This window comes from Narcine bancroftii, chromosome 3 (assembly GCF_036971445.1).
Source record: "Narcine bancroftii isolate sNarBan1 chromosome 3, sNarBan1.hap1, whole genome shotgun sequence".
Classification (NCBI taxonomy): domain Eukaryota; kingdom Metazoa; phylum Chordata; class Chondrichthyes; order Torpediniformes; family Narcinidae; genus Narcine; species Narcine bancroftii.
Genome location: NC_091471.1, coordinates 107,694,092 through 107,719,406, shown reverse-complemented (window position 1 = coordinate 107,719,406; position 25,315 = coordinate 107,694,092). Strand labels below are relative to the sequence as shown.

Here is a 25,315-nt window from a genome sequence, read left to right as displayed (position 1 = left end):
GTAGAGTCCTTTGTTTTGTTCTCTGCACTTTTCTTGGAGCTGTCTGAGGGCAAAGACCATGTCAGTGGTTCCTCTGTTTGCGCGAAAGCCATGACTACCAGCCCCCCCACATCTCCATCGGGCACACAAAACTCAAAACGGTCAACCAGTTTACCTATCTCGGCTGCACCATTTCATCAGATGCAAGGATCGACAATGAGATAGACAACAGACTCGCCAAGGCAAATAGTGCCTTTGGAAGACTACACAAAAGAGTCTGGAAAAACAACCAACTGAAAAACCTCACAAAGATAAGCGTATACAGAGCCGTTGTCATACCCACACTCCAGTTCGGCTCCGAATCATGGGTCCTCTACCGGCATCACCTACGGCTCCTAGAACGCTTCCACCAGCGTTGTCTCCGCTCCATCCTCAACATTCATTGGAGCGCTTACACCCCTAACGTCGAAGTACTCGAGATGGTAGAGGTCGACAGCATCGAGTCCACACTGCTGAAGATCCAGCTGCGCTGGATGGGTCACGTCTCCAGAATGGAGGACCATCGCCTTCCCAAGATCGTGTTATATGGCGAGCTCTCCACCGGCCACCGTGACAGAGGTGCACCAAAGAAAAGGTACAAGGACTGCCTAAAGAAATCTCTTGGTGCCTGCCACATTGACCACCGCCAGTGGGCTGATAACGCCTCAAACCGTGCATCTTGGCGCCTCACAGTTTGGCGGGCAGCAACCTCCTTTGAAGAAGACCGCAGAGCCCACCTCACTGACAAAAGGCAAAGGAGGAAAAACCCAACACCCAACCCCAACCAACCAATTTTCCCTTGCAACCGCTGCAATCGTGTCTGCCTGTCCTGCATCGGACTTGTCAGCCACAAACGAGCCTGCAGCTGACGTGGACTTTTTTACCCCCCTCCATAAATCTTCGTCCGCGAAGCCAAGCCAAAGAAAAAAACAAAGCAGTTTGAAAGCACCTAATGAGCTGTCAAAAGGCAGCCCATTCTTAAATCAGTTTCCTGCCCAAATGCAGCTGATTGAGTTACGTACTACCTGTTAGACACTATGTACATTGTCAAAGGCTGCAATAAGCATCCAGCAGAACTGATGATGCCACTCAGTCCCTGGATGGCAGTGTTTTTGCTCAGAACCTTTGGCCACTATTGTTAACTTCAATAATTTAAAATTAGAGGGAAACTAGCCATTTACATGTGTTAATTGGAAACCAGAAATCAGGTAGGCAGAGAACTGATACTGCTGTGTACCAAGAGCAAACCTTCCAAACTTTTTTGTTGTTTTTTGTACTGAAAAGATGTTTCTTAATTATAATTCGTAAGTGAGATTAAATGACTGATAACAAAACAACTAGTTATTCCAGTTCCTGCTTCCTTTCTCTCTCCACCTCGCCTAGACTCTTTTCCCCCCCCCCCCCCTCCCCTTCCTGTGGTCCTCCCACCCTCACCACTCCCCCTTCCCCCTTTTGTTTGGACATCTCTCAGGTTCCTCCACACCTTGATGAAAGGTTCAAGCCTGAAACTTTGGTGATGTATCTTTACTTTTGCTACATAAAGGCATGAATTGACCTGCTGAGTTTCTCCAGCATTTGTGTGTTTTTTTTTCCACTTAACCACAGCGTGAACAGAATCCTGTATTTTACCACACATGATTTCCCTATCCCTAGGAAGTGGATATGCAAAATATAAAACATAAGTTGTAGCAAGAAATGATATCCAATTTGTATGCAGGAAAATTCCTTAAATATTGTACCCTGTGACTGTTGTTTGAATGAGTCCAAACAGTCTTAGTGAGGTGACCTTGTCTACCTAACACTACACTACAGATTGCTCATTCCCGCTGGCATTATTCAAATAAAGTCTATTTGAATTATACTGTGTGGCTTGGTTGTACTTTTTGTATCTTGACAGGGGCACGACTATCACACATTGCTCAAAGCATCTTGGTGCAGGGAATGGAGTCAGCTCACTCAGCATTCTATAACGAGTGCAAAACTGGGTGAAAGGCTGAATACAGTTAAATTTACCCTGGTAATTTCCTTCTTACATTTCAGAGGGAAAACTTTCAGTGTAAATGAATTATTTAAATTCAGAGGAATGTTAACAGTGAGGTAATGTTAGACACCCTGACATATTCTTAACTCACTCATTTAAGGTGCTGGAACAGAACTGGACTTGTTCTTGGTATTTCTCACTCTTTTGTATCATTAATTTCTTTGTTAATGTCACTGTGCTCACTATAATTTTCAATACAGCACGGTAACAGGCCATTTTTGCTCATGAGCCTGTGCAACCCAATTACACCCAATTAACCTATGACCCTGGTTGCTTTAAACGGTGGGGGGAAACCAGATGCCCAGGGAAAACCCATGCAGAAACGGGATATTGTACAAACTCCTTACAGAAGTGCGAGATTTGAACCCCAGTTGCTGGCGCTATAACAGTGTTATGCTAACCGTGCTGTCCCTTTGGTGAGATGAGATTTGAAATAATTCTTGTTTTCAAAATGAAGCCTGTCTTTATCAGCATTGGGCAGTTTGTGTTCTCAAGAAATAGATTGCCATATATAACAGGAACATCTATTTCTGCCACATCATCCTCCACCATTTTCACCCCTACTTCATGATCCAACCACCAGATACATGTTCCCTTTTACTTCCATCTCTGCCTTCTGCAGGCACCACTCCCTCTGTGACTCCCCAGTCCACTCTTCCCTTCCCACCAATTACCCCCATGGCACATACCCCTGGGGCCAAAGGAAATGCTCTATTTGCACTCACACCTCCTCTCTCACCATCATTTGGGGCTCCAAATAGTCCTTCCTACTGAAGCATAACTTCACTTGTAAATCTGCAGGGGTAATCTACTGCATCCGGTGTTCGCATTGAGGTCTCTACATCGGAGAAACTGGATGCAGACTGGGAGATTGCTTCGATGAGCACCTTGGCTCTATCCACTGCAACAGTGGGGATCTCCCAGTGGCCATCTACTTCAACTTCCTCCCTGTGCCCCTCCCCCTCCACCATTTTGTTTGGGCTCCTGCTTACCCTTGATGAAGGGTTCAAGCTTGAAATGTTGGTTATGTTTGCTAATATAGGGTACACTGTCTGACCTGCTAAGTTTCTCCAGCATTGTGTTTCTACTTCAATTCCCTGCCCCATTCCCTTGTTGACATGTCTGTTCATGTTCTCGTGAACTGCCAGACTAAGGCCACCTACAAATTGGGCATCCTCCAACCAGATGATATTAACATCGACTTCTTGGTTTCAGTTAGCAACCCCCTCTCCTTCCTCGCCATCTTACCCTGTGTTTAAGTTCTGTCTTCTTTTCCCCCAGCTCTGCTTTCACAGAGCTAAAAACACCCTGCCTCCCCAATCAGTTCTCACCTTTCCTTTCTTCTTCTCTATTTCCAATTAATATCTTTTGTCTGTTAGTCTGTGCTCCCCTTGCTCAGTCTTTCCTTCTCCACAACCTTTCAACCTAGTTACCTGCCTGCTCTTTGCTTATACCTTGAACAAGGGCTTAGGCTTGAATGTCAGTTTTTTATATATATATATATATATATATATATATATATATATATCTGTACCTCCTATGGATATTGCAAGACCTGCTGAGTTTTTCCAGTACTTGTGTTTTTAACTAAATAAAGCATTACTTCCAGTGTTGATTATGAAATTATTAATTATACAGACCTTAAATGAAGCAAAAGGTTACACTAACCAGGAATAAATCTTCTTTTCGTCAGAGTTAAGGAAGGGTAGTGAGCAAACAAGGTCCACGACTGAGTGCAATTTGAGCCCTCCATGCTCTATGTAAAGTTCTATTTTTAGACTAGCATGCAAAATTAACAACGAAAGCTATTTGCAATATGCACTCTTAATAGTTTATTTGAGTTTAAATTTAATTTAAGCTTAAAATAAATCTTTTAATTTTTTTTAGCAAACTTATGTCAGCCACTTAATATTGTATGATTATGAATGAATTAAAAATTTTATTTAAATAAGATCCAAATAACGTTGAAGCTTATGGATTTACAAAAGACAAGTGTGTTTGAAAAGGAGAAGTCCTAAAACCCAGACTTTTCAGGGATTGGGTTGGTCCAGACCTTTGGATTTTCCTTATTCTCAGGCAGTAATTTTAAAATTCAAATTTAAGAAGGAATAAAGAAAAGACTAACTGATATATTTTGTTATATTCACATAGCATGTATCAAAATGAGCAGTTTTAAGGAAAAACAGTTAACACGTGTTAGGTCTGCTTTGTTCATGAATGAGTGAGACAAACACCAGGCTGAGTCGAAATCAGGGTTCTTTGTTCTTTATTACCGGATTGTAACACTTGCGACTAACAAAGTTAGTCGGAGAATGCATTCTGCCGTTATCAGCAAAATGGTGATTTTTTATACCCTTGGATACATGCTTAGAACATCATCATATCATTACTTGTCCAATGACTAAAACTGTTGCTATCCTTTCCCTGCTAGCTTCCTGCCTCTCAATCCATCAATGTCTCTCTTATCTTGTAAGTACAAGGATGCATTCTGTTACTCCTTAGTACTGGGTGACTCCTTCTCCGGTCCCATCTCATGATGTTTTACCTAACAGAAGTACAAGGACACCTCCCCTTCTTGTTACTGCCCTGTACAGGGTAACTCCCTACACATTCCCATCTCATGATGTTTTACCTTACACACGTCAAAAATGTAAATATTTTTTCATTACCAAGAGTGAGTAATGATTGAAATTATGTTAAATATTAACATTGTAAAGGAAAAATATAGTGTACAAATTAAAGCAGAAGTTATATACAAATTAATCTTTTTTATAGTGACATATCTTTGTGGTTACTTGTTGCCGCTGTGCATCTGTGGCGCATATGCATGCCTGCACACAAGAGTCTACTAAATTTTAAAAGTTTGAGAGCTATTGTAAAGTCCATATTCTTGGGTGATGCAGATTTCAGGCATCTGGATATTTGGACTTTTACTATAATTAGGAAAGCTAAAGAATATTCACTCTATGATTCAGTTCAAGGTAGTGCATAGGGTACATATGTCTAAGGATAGATTGGCCCATATTTTTGCTAATACAAGTCATATTTGTGATAGGTGTAAATCCGAAGAGGCCACTTTCACTCGTATTTTTGGCAAGGTGTTTTTGAAATTTTAGCTGAAGTGTTGGACCTAGATTTACAGCCAAACTTACTCACAACTATTTTTGGGATCAGGCTTTGCATGTGCTTCAGCCCAAAGGAGAGTAGCCATTTCAATGATGATGGCAAGGAGAGCTATATTACACAAATGGAAACATTGCAATCCTACTACTTTACTTCAACGCCTTTCTTCCATTATGTCATGCATATATTTAGAAAATTATAAGTCGGACATTTGATACTTCAAAAAAACATGGCACCCATTTATTCAATATTTTCGTATGACTCAAACTAATAAACAAAATTGAACCACTTCCAGCTTGTTTTTTTTTTTCTCCAAGTGCATTGTGTTTACTCAGGAAAAATCTCTTTTCCAGTTGCTTTGAAATTACTCTCAGAATAGATTGTCTAATGGTTTTTGTTCTTTTATTTTCCTCATCGGAATTATTTTTTTTTGTTTCATGCATTAACTTTTTCTTTCCTTACTTAATGGTAACTGTCAATGTATGGAAATATTGAATTAATTTGAAAGTACTTGATTGTTATCGTTAAGGACAATGTAGATTACTTTTTCCACATTTTCTGTATATTCCATTTTTTTTCTCTTGTGGAAAATTAATAAAAGATTAAAGAAGGAAAAAAGAATGCTTTTACTTATTGGTAGAAATTAATATGAAAAGTAGGAAAGCCACACATTAATTATGCAAATTACTCATGAGTCCAGATGAATAAGAATGGTTTCCTTATTCAAAGGATGTTAAGACATTGGAAACTGATCAGAGAAGATCTGGTAGACTATGATCAGTACTGAGATTCAATGAAATGCTAATTCTGTTCAATTACACACATCCTGGCCAATTTGGCAAAGAAATCCTGCATTTTCTGCCCTTTATCCTCATTGACAATATCTGCTTACGCTGCTTGTACAATTTCGGAAGGAAATACAAGGAAAATTCCTCTCAGCCCATCGAGGTAATTGAAACTTGCCCTGGCAATTACTTTCGCCTAAATTCTGTCAAGTGCATACCACTCCAATCAGAAACTGGTCCAGCTTGGACTTGATGGAAATGTTTTTATTCTGCCCCCTACTTTTTCCTAACACCGATCTCGTCTCACAAAATTTAAAGCTCTAATTTCCCCGACTCAATGCCCCCACTATTTCATTCAATTGGGAAAAAAAACATGTGAAAATCAAGGAATGCAATACTTCACCAGTTCAATTTGAACACATAACTTTATGCTTAGAACTATCAGTACACCCTTATGAATGTGCAAGATTGGCAATTTCACCACTCAAAATATTCGTTGCTCATTTAGAAATCAAGTTGGGGATGACTGGTGGTCGGGTGAGAGGGGGCTGTGGTAAATTCAGATGGGGGAGTTGTGGAGAAATAATGTAATGTTAAATGATGCATTTCTTTGCCTTCTTGTGATATCCAAGATACATTAGTCTCTGGCCAAGGACATAGTATTCCAACTCTCACACAAGAGTGCAGCTAGATTTTCTAAACTGAATCGTGAGTCATACAGACTGGTGGTGTGCAAAAAAAAAAAAAAAAAGTTTTTTATAAATTATTGTGCAGTGTGGGGAGATAAATAACATTAGCAGCCGACATTTTAACAGTCCCATGCTACATGAAAAAAATGTGACTGTCTGACCAGACAATGGATCAGCGTTAATGCTGCTTACCCCCTCCATAAATCTTCGTCCGCGAAGCCAAGCCAAAGAAGAATGCTGCATGTGTGTTATTGTTCAAAGCAAGCTGCTGGTGCTACTGCTCTCAGGGGACAAGCTCGATGGTGACCACACTACCAAGCTCATAGAATGCACAGTATGTTCACTGCCAAATTCAGTCAATATATAGCACTCACACTTCAAAAAACAAAGAGAACTTCAGCATTTAGATTTTGTTGGGTTTTTTTTCACCCATTCTAACCTGATCTCTTCAATTTGATTCTCTCTCCCTCACTCAGATCTCTCCTCTTCCACTTTCTACTGCATCCCCTCTGCCTTGACGTCTTCTGATCTCTTCTTTTATTGATCTCATATTGGCCTCATGCAATGGATTAACTGTGCTTGTCCCATTCATCAATAACCTTCCCCTGAACTTCAAAATTTCCTCTAAGATCCTGAACCATACTAGCTTTCAACTCCAGGAAAGCACCTTGCCAAAACTGGGACAAGCAACAGGGAGGAAAGGTTTCCAGCCTCAGAAAGGTAGATTTAATTTTGAGATCTCACAAGCCCGATATCCAATTATACCATGTGGCCAATGAACCTACTAACCCTGTACACCTTTGGAAAGTGGGAGGAAACCAGAGCACCCAGAGGAAGCCCATGTAGATATGAGAAGGAAGTCCAAACTACTTACAGACAGCACCAAATTTGAACCTAGATTGCTGCTACTGTCCTAGTGTGGTGTAAACCACTACAGTAACCATAAATGTGCAACTTTAACATTGGACTTGAATGTGTGACTCCAAGGAGCCATCAAGATGGGATCTCTGAATATACTTACATGTGTACATGTAGGTGTTGGAGGAATGGGGTGTGGGTGGGGGGGGAATTACAAATACAAAAGAAGCTGTCAAAATGTAACTGATCTTTTAAAAAATACAAGGATATGAAGAGAGCTGGTTTTTAGAAGAGTCTGTGCATTTGAGTTTAAAGAATCTTCTTAACTGCTCTTGTACATGATCAAAAACCAGCTCTTCAAAGGTACCAGCTGTTCCCAATCGTTTTGTGAGTTCTGAGGTGAACAAATGAGGTGAGTGTGGGAAATGAGTCTCTTCAACAGAGGAGGCAAGAGGTGCTTTACCAGGGAATGTCCATTGTTGAAGATCCCCAAATTTCAGTGGTGATACTACACTTATTCCAGAGAATTAGAGACACCTGTGAAACCTTTCTTCTTTCTCCCTGGTAATCTTTTCTCCACTATTGAGCTTGAACTTGTGGCCATTTTAGAAGTGTAGATTTGGTTTACAAATGTTAGAGTCAGAGAGTGATACAGCATGGAGACAGGCCTATTGGCACAACTCATCCACATTGATCAAAGCGCCTTACTAAGCTAATTCATATCCATCTAAATCTCTCCTATCCATGTACCTGTCGAAATATCTTTTAAAAACCTTCCTCTTCTTCTGGTTATGCATCCCATAGGATGATTATGATTCCTTTCAGTCAGTTTTTTTGGGTTTGAAATGAGGATATCACACTCAGGTCACTTTTATTTATTGATCATACCATGCTCGCACAATAGGACGAGATAGTGTTTCTACTGGATCACGGAGTATATTTACATAGATATAAGTTAGGAAAGCGGTTAACACATTAAAATATTATGATACTAAGATGTATACATTGAAAGTCTATGGCACACTATCCACATCTGTACTGGAAGTTCAGGAGCCTAATGTCTTTTTTAAAAAACTTTATTTACAATATATTAAGATAATACAATTAAAAAAAAAACCCTATTACAAAAATACATTAGTAAAACACAAAATCTTAAATTAGTAGAATAAATAATCCCAAACCCCACCCCACCAAACCCCACCCCACCATCCCCCTAAAAAAAACTCAAACTACCCCTACTTCTACATACTAATGGAGCCTTGTACAAAATTTAAAAGTGCCTCAACATAGCATATATAAAAAATAATTAACAGATCTTAATTAACATATACTAAGACCCATATATATTTTAAATATGGATCCCACATTCTAATAAAAAAAGAATAATTATTATGTAATCTACATGTTATTTTTTTCTAAATAGATACATGATTTCAATTCATTATGCCATCTTTGAATACTAATCTCCACATCATCTTTCCATGTTACCGCTAAACATTTTCTTGCTACAGCTAAAGCCAAACGAATAAAAGGAATTTGAAATTTATCCAATTTCAATCCCTTTAAGTCAGTCATGAATCCTAATAAAAATAATAAAGGATCAGGAGCCTAATGGCTTGAGGGAAAAAGCTGGACTAAGTCCAATGGTACCTCCTGCCAGATGGCAGAGGGAGAACAGTTTACATGTGGGATGTGTGGAGTCTTTCACAATGTTTATTGCTTTCTGCCTGCATCGAGTGTAGATGTCCTTCATGCTAGGAAGAGGTTCCCCAATGGTCTTTTCTGCTGACTTCACTATCCTCTGCAGGGTCTTGCAGTCTGAAGTGGTAGAGCATCCAAACCAGGCTGTGATACAGTTACACAGGATGCTCTCAATACATCCTTTGTAGTGAGGATGGAGTGTGGGAGATGGAATGTCCTCAGCCTTCGCAGGAAGTAAGGGCACTGCTTGCCTTTCTTGGTTATGGAGCTGGTGCTAAGAGACCAAGAGAGATTCTCCGCCAGGTGCACACAGAGGAATTTGATACTCTTTTTTAAATTTTTTTAAATTTTTCACACTATGAACCATATTAACCAAAATACACACAAACATTTCCTTCTTGAATATACACAGTGTCATTTTCTCCCCTTTTTCCCCCCTCTCCTTCCCACCCCCCTCCCTACCCACTAAACGTTTAACATATACAACAAACCCATTAAACAATGTCATCACACAATGAAAATAAACAAGAAAATTGTGTCATCTACTTTTACACACTGGGTCAGTTCATTTCGTCTTCTTCTCATTCTATCATTTTAGGGGATGGAGTTCTGCGGTTGGACTTCTCTGTTGTGTTCCATGTACGGTTCCCAAATTTGTTCGAATACTGTGACTTTATTTTTTAAATTATATGTTATTTTTTCCAATGGAATACATTTATTCATTTCTATGTACCATTGCTGTATTCTCAGGCTATCTTCTGATTTCCAGGTTGACATTATACATTTTCTTGCTACAGCTCAGGCTATCATAATAAATCTTTTTTGTGCTTCATTCAATTTGAGGCCTAGTTCTTTATTTCTTATATTACTTAGAAGAAAGATCTCTGGATTTTTTGCTATGTTGTTTTTTGTGATTTTATTTATGATACTCTTGACGACCGCAACGGTAGAGCTGTCAATGGTCAGGGGAGCATGATCTTCCTTGGTCCTCCTGAAGTCAACAATCATCTCTTGTGTTTTTTTAATGTTCAGATATAGGTTTTTTGCTCTGCCCCAGTTTGTTTGTGTCTGAATGGATGTAGGTGAGTAGGGGTTGCACAGGTCCAGACCCACCCTCTCGACACCCCCTCCTGGATCCAGCAGCATGGTGAAGTCCAAGATGGCTGGGGGAAGTTCTGTTGCAGTGAATGGCTAGACCAAGCTTCGATGCAAGCGATTCCCTTTCTGCGTTTCATGGTACGTATTTGCTAGATGGCTGTTGACCCTACAGAAGGGTTCGTCTGCCCTTTGACAGGTCGTTTTTCATCCTGCAGGATGTCAAGCCACTCTCCACACCAGGCTCGCCTGGTGGGGGAGATGGTTTAGTCGCCAACCATGCAACAGGTAGTATTGGGTTACATGGTACCAGTAGCAATTAGATGAGTGCTACTGGTACCATGATAAGTTTCTCTCTAGAAGCCTCTTACATGCTATTAGTGTATCCTGTGCCAGCACCAGAGTTTTAATTTAATTTGGACATTCAGACTGTTGAATGATCTTAGATAGATCTCCAATAAATCCCAGCATCTTATTGGGGGAAATGTGTTAGTATGGATTGAAAACTGGCTGTCATATTGAAAACAGACAATTGGAATAATTGGGTCCTTTTCAGGTTGGTGAGATCGAATTAGTAAAATGTTCCAGGAATTGTCACTTGGCCTTCTATTGCTTACAATTGATGTACGTAGGTCAGCCACGATGTTGAATGGCCTCCTTGTAGGAGGGAGATTGTTACCTCTACCTCCTTGTGTTGCTGTGGCTCTTGAGAGATGTCAAATAATTCCCATGGCCTTCTCTGTCGAAGGGCATTGTTGAGCAGGATGTCTTGAGTGCAAGATGCATCTTCTCATCTGCTTCATTCCTGAGATTCTGCTGACCTCGAGTTGTTGCTACAGCTTCCCAATACTGCTAATAAAAATTAATATCATTCTGGCAGGGATTTTAAATAAAAGGTTTATTCACGATAGATTATTTACAAAAGAAACCCTTTCAAGGTCTCTTCCTCCCCTTAGTTTCGTTCCACATATTTCCATCAATATGCAGGGTTAATTTACTTCATGTTTAGCAGCATCGTCCCCACTGTGGCACCGGTGTTGGACGGGCGATGCAACAGGACAAGGCGATCGCAATGGAGATCTCGCCATTGGCGGTTTTACACGATCTTACCTTTCTGCAATTGCTTGCCCACCTTAGCAGGTTTCAAGTCAAAACTGACGTGAACTCTATGGCTGTTCCCAGTGGCGAAGAGGCAATTTCAAATGTCCCGCGGGGCGACGCAGGAAGTGACGCACGAAGGCGGACACGGGCGATCATGTGATCGGCCGGGTCTCGTGATCCAGGTGAAGCGAGAGACGGTAAGCGGCGGCTGGTGCCGGGAGGGTTGCGGGCAGTCGGCTGTGCGGCGGACTCAGCGGGCAACTCACGTTGGGGGCTTGTGTCCTTCGCCAACTCGAAGCAAGAGCAAACAGGCGCCTAAATAATAAAAAAAAAGATTAAGGCAGGAGCACGGGTGGGACGTGGCTATTCAGTGGGAGGGGAGAGTGAGGGGGAAAAGAAGGCTGAGGTTACGGGGGGTGGTTCTCTGATAGAAGGAAGGGGGTGAGGAGCTGGAGGAAAGGAGCCAGGGGTGAGAGAGAAAGAGGTTTAATAGAAACTGGAGAAGTTGATGTTAACACTCTCTGGTTGGGGACTGCCCAGACAGGATTCAGGAGGTTGTACCTCCAATTTGTGGGTGACTTTTTTTAGGTTTTTTTTTAACATGGTAGAAGCCGGTTCCAGTCATTGATAACAATTATACCTAATTAACCTACAATCCTATACGTTTTGAAGGGTGGGAACAAACTGGAGCATCCAGAAAAAAAAACCCATGCTGTTCATGGAGAGAATGTATGATGCCTTACAGGCAGGGCTGGTTTGAACCCATGTTGCTGGTTCTGTAGTAATGTTGTGCCAACTGTGCTGCCAGACATGACTGTTTAGCAGCATATGAGGCCATGAACAAACGTGGTTGGCAGTCATGTGTGGAGTAGAAATGGTTGACCACTGCAAGGCTCTTGCTGTTGTTGTCTACAGAATGAACCTGCTCTATCTAACAATCTCCCAGTCTGCGTCCAGTCTTCCTGATGTGGAGGAGGCCACATTGGGACCTTCTAGTGGTATTTTATCAACTATACTTGACCCTCTCCTGCCGAACAATTCTTGGCTTTAGTTTCTTCTGTACCTTGCCTGTATCCACCTATTACTTTTTGGGCTTTGCTCCTTGGGTGGCATATTTGGCGTAACAGTGCTGGCATTTGGGACTGAGGTTCAAATCCTGTACTGTCTGTAAGGGATTTGTACGTTCTCCCCTTGTCTCTGTAGGTTTTCCCTGGGGGCTCTGGTTTCCTCTCACTTTTTGAAACAAATCGGGAGTGTAGGTTAATTGGGTGTAAATTGGGCAGCTCAGTCTTTTGGAGGCCAAAATGGCCTCTTACTCTGCTGTATGTTTAAAAAAAAAACATTAAATTTAACCTTCCTCCTCCCCCACCTTTTTATTCAGGTACCTGTCTGTGTTTTCATATTCCTAATGAAGGGTCCAGGCCCCTAACGTTGGTTACATTTTACTTCCTAAGGATGCTGCGTGACCTGCTTAGTTTTCCCATCAAGTTTGCACTTCAACATTCTTATTTAGAGGTAGCAACAGGCCATCTGTTATGGCTCAATCATCTTGTGATTAATTGTGCAGTTGTTGACACTGAGTCACTGAATCTTAGATGCACCTTTTTTGCTAAATTTTCATAGTTGTGTAATTTTCCCCTTTGTGTTCCAAAGGAAAATAATTTTTGCACATAGATAATGATGAAAGTTTAATTGTTAGATCCAGAATGTTAATGAAACCTGCTGTCTTTAAAAATGTTTTTATTTTTGTTCATGAATTTGATATGCAACTGAAACTATTAAGATACAAAATTAGACCTAACCTACAGCAAAAATATTGACTTTTTTTAAAAAAAAAACGAAGTTTTCACCCAAGTTCCTATCTGCTGAAAGCTTAGCTGTCATGAGTTAATTTTCAGATCAAACTAAGAATGACAATCTTTTGCTGCAGAAAGATATTTGTTTACAATGCGGTTGGTTATTCTTGAAAACTATGACAAGGCCAGTGAATGGGCAGCCAGTTACATCTGCAATTCCATTGTTAAATTCAAGCCAGGCCCAGGTCGATATTTTACTTTAGGTTTGCCAACAGGTATGAATTTTTGTTACAATAATCTAGAAGCTATTTTCAAATGTTTGACTATTTTTCTACTTTTTAAATTAAGTTTTAACATATTTTAAAGAAAGTTATTATGTGGTAAATACAAGAGTAACCATGCAGTCAAAAGCAGTAACACTGGCCAGTATTACTACATTGGCTTCCTGTGATGCTTACTCATCCAACCCTTTGCATTATCCAACTATTATCTTAGCTTTGTAGTTAATTAGTAACAGTACATCTTGATTGAGTTAAAGTACTTGAAGTGTTACAGTCTACAAAGTTTGAAAATGGTTTGATTCAATAACCATTATGGAGCGGAAACAGGCCATGTTGGCCTTTTGAGTCAACCGGTTCACTGATTTTGTGCGCCCTCTTCAGGTATTGGTCCTGCTAGATCTTCATTCAATAACGATGGACGAATTCAATGCAGGTGGAATCAGTCGTAGAAATGTTTGTGAAACGTGCAGTTCAATACTTCATAGCTACTCTTCGAAAATTGAATATTCTGGTCCTTCCCCATTTCACCCGCCACCTGGCCCCCCAACCCTGACATACCTCTAGAAGTCTGCATCCTCTTACACCTATCATTCATTTTGAAGAGAGGCTGAGGAACCACGCACCTATCTGCATTGATGGACAGAGTTGCAAGGGGCTAGAACCTTCAAGGCTCAGGGTGCAAGCACATAAAGGTGACCATGAAGGAGGCACACCAATGTCCATAATTTCCAAAGTCTGATCATTCCTTTTAAAATTACTTTATGAAGAAAGACAAAGCGAAAATGGCGAATGTAAAAAAAAAACCATGAAAAGTTTTAATAAACAAAAAATAAAAAATCGCCATTTTCAGTAACTCAGAAATAAAATAGTAAAGGATATAATCATATTATTAGTATAGATTAATATAAAATTAAACATACACTTATATATTTTTTAAAAATTTCTCACAGAGGAGAAAGAAAATATATAAAAATGTGTTAAAGATGAACAGGATAATTAGAGCTATAATGATCTATTACTTTTCGAATGGTCAGAAATCAGAATCTGACTATTAACCTGAAAAAGACCGATATCTACCGCATTTTTTATCGGTCACTCGGGCTGAGAGGTCGCGCTAGACGGGAAATTAGCCGACAGGTAGTTCCGTGCTGCAGACACGGAGTCGAATATTTGACGAGCTTGGTTCTCCGGAGAAATCCTGAGCCTCGCAGGATACAGGAGCGCAGGTTTCAGTTTCTTCTCAAAACATTCGGACATCAGATCTTTAAACAATCTTCGAGCCCGTACTACCTCCGGACTAAAATCTTCATAGGCTCTTAGACTAAAGCCACGAACAGTCACATTTCCAAGTCTTCTGGCTGTACGAATCAATCTATCCTTTGTACTCACGTAATGCATACAGACCATCACCACTCTGGGTTCGGAAGCTTCAGCATTTCGGTTCCAGATACGATGTACTCTATCGAGTAGCGGTGGATCAGCAGGGAATTCGGATGGGCATGCTTCTTTTAAAAGCTCAGCAAAAAACGTCAGGAGATCTCCTTTCTCAATGCCTTCAGGAATTCCAACCAAACAAATATTTTGTCTTCTGGAACGGTTCTCTGAATCAATGCTTTTCAGCTGGGAGCGCTTCTAGCTGTTTAATTGCTTTGGAAAGTTTCTGTTCGACCTCAGTCAGTTTAATCTCTTTTTGTTGAACTTCAGTTTGAAGAGCTGCAATTAAGGTATGTTGTTTTTTCGTTTCAGCTTCTGAGGCAATTAAAGCTGTACGAAGTTCAGCTAGGTCTTTTTTGCGACAAACATCTTTGAATTCATCACGAAAGAATTTTAAAAAGTCAGTGAAGGTCATCTCACTTAGTTTAATGTCTGGTTGTTTCTTCTCTCGGCCGTCACCTTCTTCTGCCCGGATTTTAGCTCGTGTAGCTTTTCCTTCAGTCATTTCTTCAAAATTTTCAGACTCAAGTATAATTAGAGAAATAATAAAGATCTTTCTGACTTCTGTGAAGTTAGTTCAAAGGTGGGTACAGGTTAAAAATAGTATATTTTATGGAGCAAAAACCAAAACGTGTTCACTCCATGAGCGCCACCTGAAGACTCCTTGATCATTCCTTTTGAGTAGCATGGGTGCTCTACCTTCATCATTGTGCTTTGTTAAATTCTTAGAATTCAATTAGACTTGTGACACATGACCTTCCTCTGAAAAAGTTAAGCTAATTATCCTTAATCGAATTGTGCATCTCTAAATGCTTGTAAATCCTCTCTAAGGATCTTCTTCAAAAGCTTGTCTACCGCTGAAGTAAGACCTGCTGATCTATAATTTCTGGCATTATCTCTACTCCCTTTCTTGAACAGGGAACATATGCAACCCTACAAACCTCTAGTACTTCTCCTGTCCCCAGTGACAATGTGGAGATCATTGTCAGTATCTCAGCATTCTCCTCCCTCGCTTACCACAGTAGCCTTGGGTAAAATCGTCTGGTCTTGGCGACTTGTGTAACTTCATACTTTTCATAAGCTCTAATGAATTAATCCCCACATGCTCAAATGTTGCAGTCCCTTTTAAGTCATCCTCACAATTGCCATGGTCCTTTTCTCTGACGAATACTGAAGCAAATATTCAAAGTTCTGATTTATTGTCATCACATACTAACCTGAGGTTCATTTTCCTTAAACCAGGCAAAGTTCCTGCTTATTGGTAGTGTGTTTTTAAAAAAAAATGTACTCAAGAAAATATATTTGTACAAAAGAAAGAAATGTAAAAAAGGAAGTGCAAACAAATGACACAAAATAAATATTCAGTAGTTAATAATGTACAAAGTAAGAGTCCTTAATTGAGTCTTTAAGTTTCTTATTTAGAAGTCTCATGGAAGGAGAGCAACTGTTCCTGAACCTGAAAGTACAGATGTTGTGGCACCTATTATCTCTTTCCTGATGGCAGCACCGAGAACAGAGCATGTCATGGGAAGTGTAGATCCTTGATTATTGCTGCTGCTTTCTGACAGCAACCTTTCATGTAGAGTTTCTCAACAGTAGTGAGGGTTTTGCCTGTGATGTACTTGGCTATGGCCTCTTTCTCTTGCAGTGCCCCATAACCAGGCATTGATGCAGCTGCTCAGCACACTATTCATCTGCAAAGGTTTTCAATGTCATACCAAACCTCTCCAAATTCCTAAGAAAGTAGAGCTGCTGACATGCTCTCTTCACAAAGACATTTGTGTGTTGGGTTCAGGCAAGGTCTTCTGAAATAATAACTCCATGTAATTTAAATTTGCTCACCCTCTCCATCTTGATTCCCCAATGATCATTGGACTGTATACCCTTGGTTTTCCCCTTCTGAAATCCACAATCAGCTTCTCAATTTTGGTGACATTGAGTGCAAGGTTGTTGTTAGTGCACAATTATTTCAACTTTTCAACCTCCCTCCTGAATTCTGACTCATTGTCCACTTTTATACAATCAACTACCAAGTCAACTTTATTTATCGTTCATGCCATGCTTACACAGTATGTTGAGATATCACTTCTATAGGACCACGAAGCATATTTACATGGATACAAGTTAGGAAATCAGTCATTTTTTATTTAAAAGTTTTAAAAATCACATCCACAATTATTAAAAAAATAAATTGGGGAAAAAAAAAGCATAACTGGTATGTGTGTGTGTGTGTGTGTATTCCTCCCTGCCTCCCTCCCCAACCACCCAAAAACCCCTAAGATTAAAAAAAGAATGTAAAAAACACAAATATAACCTCAATTCCGCAGTTAACACATTACAATATTAAGGTACTAAGACGTACACAGAAATTCATGGTGCACTATTCACACCTGTTCTGAGAATTCAGAAGTCTGATGGCTTAGGAGGGGGAAGCTGTTTCCCACTCTGGGAAGGGCCCAAGTGATACGTTACCTCCTGCCAGATGGCAGAAGGGAGAACAGTTTGCATGAGGGATGTGTGTAGTTTTTCACAAGTTTATTGCTTTCTGCCTGCATCGAGTGTACTAGATGTCCTTCATGCTAGGAAGAGGTTCCCCAATGGTCTTTTCTGCTGACTTCACTATCCTCTGCAGGGTCTTGTGGTCCAAGGTGGTACAGCTTCCAAACCAGGCGGAGATGTAGTTGCACAGGATGCTCTCAATACATCCTTTGGATGGAGTGTGGGAGATGGACTTCTGTCATCCTTGGCAGGAAATAGAGGTGCTGCTGGGCTTTCTTGACTATGGTGCTGGTGTTGAGGGACTAATGAGGTTCTCTGCCAGGTGCACACTGAGGAACTTAATACTCTTGACAATCTCAACGGTGGAGCCGTCAATGGTCAGGGTCACATGATCTCCCTGGGCCATTCTGAAGTGAACAACCTTCTCTTGTTTTTTTAAATATTCAGATACAGGATGTCAGCACTGCACCAGTTTGTTAGTGTCTGCACTTCGTCTCTTTATGCTGCATAATTTTGTTTCTAACTCTTAAATGATCCTTCACACTAAATCTGTGTGTGTGTGTGTGTGTTCTATCCAAATCATTATAGTCCAGGCCAGAATCAACAAAGTGACTTCACTCTTTCAAATTCAGTGTTGAAGAGTAGGCCTTTGAAATTTAATGCCCAGAATTAATGTTGAACTGATGGGAAGACTGGAGTTGTGACTGCAACACATTCTCAAATTCTTGCGTTGCCTTTGAAGAAATGTCTAGCCACATGACTTGTGGTCACAACACTCCTGGTCCTTTTGTAGGCAAGACTCGAACTGGCCGGCCTCCACAAAGCTTCCAAGACCCTGGCAAAGGTCTCTCCAAGTAACTTCACTGCTAATCACACTTAAAATGAAGTAGCCTCTCCAAGTGACCTCCACTGTTGGTCACATTGAAAATGGATCACTTTGCTTCACAAAAAGACCATCCTGGCACAGGTCAGTCCACCGAAAAGGCCCAGTCATTCACAGAGCACACTTTGCTCTGAATTTCACAAAAATGGCTGGCCACGAGAGCTGCTTTCTCTCCTGCAGTCAGAATGGTTTTCCCCTGCAAAGTCAGTGTCTTTGCAAATGTTTCAAATCCTGAAAGACTTTGACAAGGCTTCCTTCAGTTCTTCCAATGTATCGAATTATCGCTGGGCTGTGACTTGTGTGAAATGTCCCTTCTGCCTATACTATCCCTTATAGTGGTAATCCTGGTTTACTAAAAGGGGATCTTGTAATATCTATTGTTGTCGTTCTCCAGCACCATGGTAAAGGATAGGGTTTTGTTATTATTTTCTCTGAAATGTTTGCCCACAGAGATAGGACATCTGGCCTAGTTCATTTTCCAGTACCTGGAAAGGCTGCTCCTGCGCTGCTTTTATAAAGAGTGACACCTCGTGGTGTCCTCCAGAGTCGATGTAGGCGGGGTGGCTTGCTATAGCGCCGCCCATCAACATGATGGTGTAAATGCGTAGTAAGCAATGGATGTCTTCAATAACCATAATTCCCCCATACTGCTGGAACTGCTTTGGGAAATGCACAGTGGCTCCAGCTACATGTGGGATTATGGGAAATGAAAACAGCCATTGATCATTCTGCCCAGCGCTGCCCCTCTGGCTCAGAGCTGGAAGTGGAAAAGTAACCATTTCAATTCCATGCAAATATGCAGATAAATTCTGTAGGAGTCTCACCAAATCCCCTCCTGAAATATTAACTATTTAATTCATGTACATAACAAAGTAACCATTGTCATGTGTTTCTTCAGTAAGTAGCACCAGGCACAAATCGACTAGTCCTGGGTTGTAGGCTGGCGATGTTATCATGACATCATCAGCCAGCCGCTTGCAGCGGCAGTACATTTATGAAGCAATGTTTAGTGCTCTGCTCCACCACTGGGACTATCCCCGGAAGGATCAGCGTTGGCATCTTGGAGCCACTTGTGGAGCACTTGTGTAGGTAGGGTCAGTGATGTGAGGACAGAGAATTTCAGCCTTTACAGTGGATTTTTTTTTTAACTCTATAGGGTGTAATGTTTTGGGCCTGCTAGGACTTGCTCAGTTTCTCTAGCATTTTTGTGTATTGCATTACAATCACAGCATCTGCTGACTTTCATGTTTAAGTTTAATTTTAATGATGTTAACTTCATTTTGATGTTACACCCTATTGCAAAGTTCCTGTGTGCAATTTACAGATTTGACAGTTGTCACAGAAATGGCAGACTACATAAACGAGTGAATTATAAATGTCTGAAATATTCATGAGAAATCAGATTTTGCATAATATTCATGCTCCCTCAAGAGGGAGATGAAAGCCTGCCAGCTAGTAAATCGGCATTGTCCTAGTTTTCACTTGAATTGTGTGATTTGAATTGAATGATGACATTTGTGTCTGAACTGAGTTACGAAAGACTGAATATAAACTCTAAACCAGGCGCAGGGGGTTAGTAGGTTTATAGAAGATGTCTATCGAGAGTTTTTCTCTTGAAGTGAAGACAGAGAGATCAAGGAAAGGGAGAGTGTTGCTTGAGATGGACCATGTGAATTTCAGCTTGGGTTGGAAGTTGGCAGGAATGTGATGAAGTCAATGAGCTCATCATGGGTACATGAAGCAGCATCAAAATAGTCATCGATGTAGCGGAGCAAGAGTTAAGGGGGGTTTGTAGGGGCCAGTGGGTATCAGCAAGGGGTTTGTAGGGGCCAGTGGGTATCAGCAAGTGGCACTTGATTGTCAGGTGATACAACTTTTGACAAAGCTCTAGATGGAGAAGCATGTGATCCTCCACAATCCACACTACAGCATTGTCCTAGTTTTCACTTGAATTGTGTGATTTGAATTGAATGATGAAATATATCTGTGAACTGAGTTACTAAACACTGAAGTGAAACATGAATCTCTGCCGATGTTGTGATTGTAGTAAAAACAGATTGGTGGAGAAATTCAGCAGGTCAAACAGCATACTTTTTAATCGCCAAGATAGATACCTAACCAAAATTTTGGGCTCCTTATCAAGGTATGAGTAAAATATAGGTAGACACCTGGATAAAATGGTGGGAGGAGTACAGTCAAGAGGTAATAGGTGCATAAGGGAGGGCATGAGAGAAAAAGGGGGGGGGGGTAAGCTCTGAATGGAGAAGAAAGGAGATTGAGAGTTTGGGAAGAGTAGGAGAACTGGGACAACGGGCAGAGTTGATGGTGGTGGAGGAGAAGCCATGTTTTTTTTTGAAGGAAGACATTCTGGATGATACGAAATGGAAGATCTTGTCTCGGGGCAGATGTGACTGAGATGGATGAATTAAGAGAAAGGAATAGAATCCTTGCAGGGTGCAGAGTAATGGGGTTTGAAGAAATGCGATCTGCATCAGTAGAATCATCGGGAGCTCTGGTGTGCAGGATGAGCAGTGGATATGTCAGGAGCAACTGCCTCTGGACAGCCGGGGTGGAAACCAACATTGGAGGCTTTGGGAGCTCGGCCTGCAGGTAATTGTGGGAGTTGGATTTGTAGAAAATGTTTAGAAAGTTTGTCTCCCGAGGTGAAGAGGTCAAGAAAGGGGAGGGTGTTGCCAGCTCTGGACCATGAAATTAAGGTCAGAGTGAAGTTAGCAGCAAAGTGAATAAAGTTGACAAGGTTATCATGGCTACATGAGGCAGCACCAATGTAAGCAAAGTAACGGAGGAAGACTTGTGGAGCCTTGCCTTTGTAGGCTTGGATCAAGGATTGCTCCACAAAGCCAACAAAAGGGCGGACATAATTGGGATCCATGCAGATACCCATGGCTACCCCTTTAACTTAGAAAAAGTGGTATGAGTAAAGGATTTTTTGAGGGTGAGAACAAGTTCTGCCAGACAGAGGAGGTTGGTAGTGAAGGGGGATTAATTCAGTCTGTTTTTAAGAAACTTAAGGCTTTAAGACCTTCGGTATATGGGATGAAGGTATAAAGAGATTGGATATCCATAGTGAAAATAAGGTGGTCAAGTTCAAGGAATTGGAAGTTATTGAAGAGATGATGTAAGGTATTGCAGAGGTAGATGGGGCTGCGGGGATAAAATTGAGTTGAAGTAAGGTGATACCAGTTCATTGGGGCAGGTGTTAGAGTCCAGAGGACCCAAAACCCAGCAGCAATAGATATGTACCACAACAAAGGGTTACTTAAACAAAGTTGCTTTTAATCATTGTTGTACATGAAAACAGAATCAAACTTGAAACTTATTACTATCAACTTAATTAACCTACTTAACCCCCCCCCCCCCCCAATTCTTAGCGCACGTGTGTTTAATGTGTATATAAGTGTAGAAAAGTTCTTTGGTTCACAGTCCAATGTCACTGGTTGCAGGCAATTCTTGTACTGTGCACAGAAGTTAGCATTAATAAAGTTCACCAGGCTTTGGTACTTAACAGGCAAATGGTTACCACTCAGGAGGGTTCTTGTTGGTTTTCAGAGAGATAATTTCTTTTGTTCCAGGACATCCGCACCTGATTCCTTTTTAATCAGTCTTGCTGATGAAACTTGTCCCCTTAAGGGTTCTCCAGATAATCCTTTCTTTCAGGTCATCACAGAGTTCCTTTCAGACAGCCAGTCTTCTCTTTTGACCAGGCAGTCTTCCAAAGTTTTCCAGATTGCCCCTCTGGAACCAAAGTTTCTGTCTCTCCTCTCTCTCACTCCCTCCCTCTCTGAGAGCAAAGCTGTTCTTCCTCTGCCTGCAAAGATCACATGCTCTTCCAGACAAGCTGCTGCTGTGTGTTGCTACTTTATTGCCTTTTACAAAATAGCACTCTGCAAAAATTGTGTTTTAAAATGTTTGTGTGCAACCTGCTCTAACAATCATCCTAAATCACCTCTAAATACTCTGTCACAGAGGAGCATGCAAAAACAGTGGGTCTACCTGGATATTTGGGTTTGTAGATCATGGTAGGAGGTAGAACTGGGCAGTGTGGGGATAGGAAACATTGAGGTTGGATGCCATGAGAGCGAGATAACCTGAAGTGATGAGGTTAGAGATACAATGTGAGACAGTGGTTTGATGTTCTGTGATAGGGTCGTATTGAAAGGGTAAGTTAGAGGTGTCATGATAATGAATATGTATGAGATGTACCGGAAGTCACGTGGTATGAGAGAGAGATAAGAGCACAAGCAGGAGAACAAAGGAAACTGGAAAATAAAGACACTGAGAAGTTTACCTGATAAAACTTGTGTTTGATGTTTTATTAACTTCAAATTTCGGGCCACAAATGTGACATTGGCGACGAGGATGAAAGAAGCTTGAAGAAAATTAAAGACTAAAGAAGATTACAGACAACTTCAAGGTGATAAGAATTTTCTCTTTGTCTCAGTAGTTTTGGGGCTGGAATATTTCCTCATGGCTGGGGCAGACGGTGACTTTCTAACACATAGTGGAATTGCTCATTTTGACCCAACGGGTGATGCAAGCACTGTAAGTGTGAAGTAGAAGGCATGGCTGGAAGAATTTGAATCCTACGCCGACAGTCGTGGCCTATTTCTAGATACCGGTACAGTTGAACAAAAAGCGCAGAGAAGGGCGTTACTTCTTTTCACTGCGGGACCCGCAGTTCGGGAAACGTTTAAGACACTTTTGCATACTGGAAGAAAGGATGAGTACCGGAAAGCGGTAGATGCATTAAATGCACACTATGTAGTGACACCGAATGCTACATTTCAACGCCATTTGTTTCGGAGAACGAGACAAGAAGATGGCCAGACAATTGCTCAGTGACGAGACTACGCCAGCTAGCTGTTGGATGCAATTACATGCCAGCTGATTTGGAGAACCAATTATTGGATCAAGTCGTACAGCACTGCAGATCAGATAAACTCAGAAGACGTCTACTGGAAAGAGGGAGTGAGTTAGAACTCACCGATGCTTTAACCATTGCTGCTGCATTAGAGGCTGTTGAAGGGCAATTTCATACCATGACCCTGAAAGACAACTCAAGCCAGCAAAATAAGAGGCTCTCACATCGCCATAACTAGCCAAAATATACGTCGACACAGGACGTGGAGTGTTATAGATGTGGAAACTGAGGTCACTTTGGAAAAGACCCATATTGCCCGGTCAAAGGCAAAGTTTGCAGAAAGTGTGGAGGTAAGGACCACTTTGCAAAGAAGTGCAAAAGCAAGTCCAATGCAGACCAGAAGAGGAAGAGTACAACTTCCAAAGGCAAAGCCTGGGGGAAAGGAAAGTATCCTGGAAAGAAAGACACCATTCGTCAGATAGACGGTGACGATGATGATACCCAGGAGGAACAGAGTTGTTACCAATTTACGTTGAATGATGTACGTCATAAGAAGGTCCCAGTGATCATTGGTGGAGTGACAGTGCAGGTCATTGTAGACTCAGGCAGTGACAGTAATGTGATTGATCGACATTTATGGGAGAGGTTGAAAAGGAAAAAGATCATCTGTACCTCAAAGAAGTGTTCCAAGAAACTGTATCCATACACAGCAACCAAGTCATTGCAGACCATTGGATGTTTTACTGCAACTGTTGAAGCTGGAGATAAGTACACCGAAGCAGAGTTTATGGTCATAGAAGAGAGGGGAGAACCATTGCTGAGTAGAAGCACAGCGCAAGACCTGGCAATACTTCATATTGGAGCTTATGTCAATTCAATTCAGTCATACGAGGATATGAAGCAAGAATTCCCCGCAGTCTTCCAAGGAGTAGGAAAGCTGAAAGATCGACAATTGAAGCTAGCGGTAGATGAAACGGTCAAACCTAAGGCACAACCAATGCGCCGAACTCCGTTTGGACTTCGTGGGAAAGTCGAAGCCAAAATTAAAGAATTGATCGAACAAGACATTATTGAACCGGTGGAACATTCGACACAATGGGTCAGTCCCGTAGTGATTGTTCCCCAACCAAAGGGTGACATAAGACTATGTGTTGACATAAGAATGGCCAATGAAGCTATAATTAGAGAACGACACCCTATACCAACAGTGGAGGAAATACTTCAAGATCTAACTACCAGCAAGGTATTCTCAAAAATTGATCTGAAATGGGGCTATCATCAATTAGAGCTGGATCCAGGTTCCCGAGATGTAACAACATTTGTGACTCACTGTGGATTGTATCGTTACAAGAGACTAACATGTGGAATTAATGCAGCTTCGGAGATCTACCAGTATGAAATCCATCGAGTGATTCAAGGCATTCCTGGAGTTGCCAACATTTCTGACGACATCATAGTCCATGCACCAACGAAGGAAGAGCATGACAAACGGTTGAGGATTGCACACGCAGAAGGACAAAATTGGAGAGAAGCATTGCTATCTTATGTGGCTGTCTATCAAGCAACGCCTCATGCAACCACTGGAAAAAGTCCTGCAGAAGCATTTTTTGGGAGAAAAATCCGCACAAAAATGCCAGAAATAAAGGAAATCCGAGACGACCAGGAGATGAGGGACCACGATGCTGAAATAAAAGATGCAGCAAAGCTGTACACAGATTCGAAACGTGGAGCCAAGTACTCAGACATCATGCCAGGAGATAATGTTCTAGTGAGGCATGAAACTGGTGGTAAGCTAGACACACCTTATTACCATCAACCCTATACTGTCGTATCCAGAAGTGGCAGTATGGTGACAGTCAAGTCTCCGACTGGAGTCCTGTATAAGAGAAATGTATCAGGTGTAAAAAGGTACCAGTCCAGAGATACATCGAGCGAAGAGGTTGAAAGGCCAATACGAGATACTGAAACTGAGAGACCTGATGATGTTCCAGAGGCAGTTACCAGCACTCCTGATGAAGTGACTAGAGCGCCAGAAACACCCGAAGCCGTGGCGAGCAGTATTTCCAACGCTGAGAGTGAACAACCGAGAAGCGATGACAATATCGCAGGCAGGCCGAAACGAAACCGGA

General features: G+C 41.3%; 2 protein-coding genes across 8 annotated transcripts in view; one reads left to right on the top strand and one right to left on the bottom strand.

Annotated features, from left to right (window-relative positions):
* LOC138757456 (protein YIPF5-like) overlaps positions 1-11,586 on the bottom strand; it is a 44,213-nt gene extending 32,627 nt beyond the window's left edge. For 4 of the 5 annotated variants that reach the window (XM_069924753.1, XM_069924755.1, XM_069924757.1 and 1 more), the window contains exon 1: positions 11,421-11,586. The gene's annotated coding sequence lies outside the window, so the exon portion shown is untranslated. Of the gene's footprint in view, positions 1-3,727; positions 3,785-11,420 lie in introns of those variants that run through there. The other variant, XM_069924754.1, reaches the window with a different exon arrangement.
* gnpda2 (glucosamine-6-phosphate deaminase 2) overlaps positions 11,553-25,315 on the top strand; it is a 38,175-nt gene continuing 24,412 nt past the window's right edge. Inside the window, exons 1-2 of one of the 3 annotated variants that reach the window (XM_069924749.1) lie at positions 11,553-11,608; positions 13,342-13,482. In XM_069924749.1, coding sequence (XP_069780850.1) covers positions 13,359-13,482 — 124 coding nt within the window. In that variant the 5' untranslated portion in view covers positions 11,553-11,608; positions 13,342-13,358. Of the gene's footprint in view, positions 11,609-12,905; positions 12,927-13,341; positions 13,483-25,315 lie in introns of those variants that run through there. The other 2 variants (XM_069924750.1, XM_069924751.1) reach the window with 2 other exon arrangements.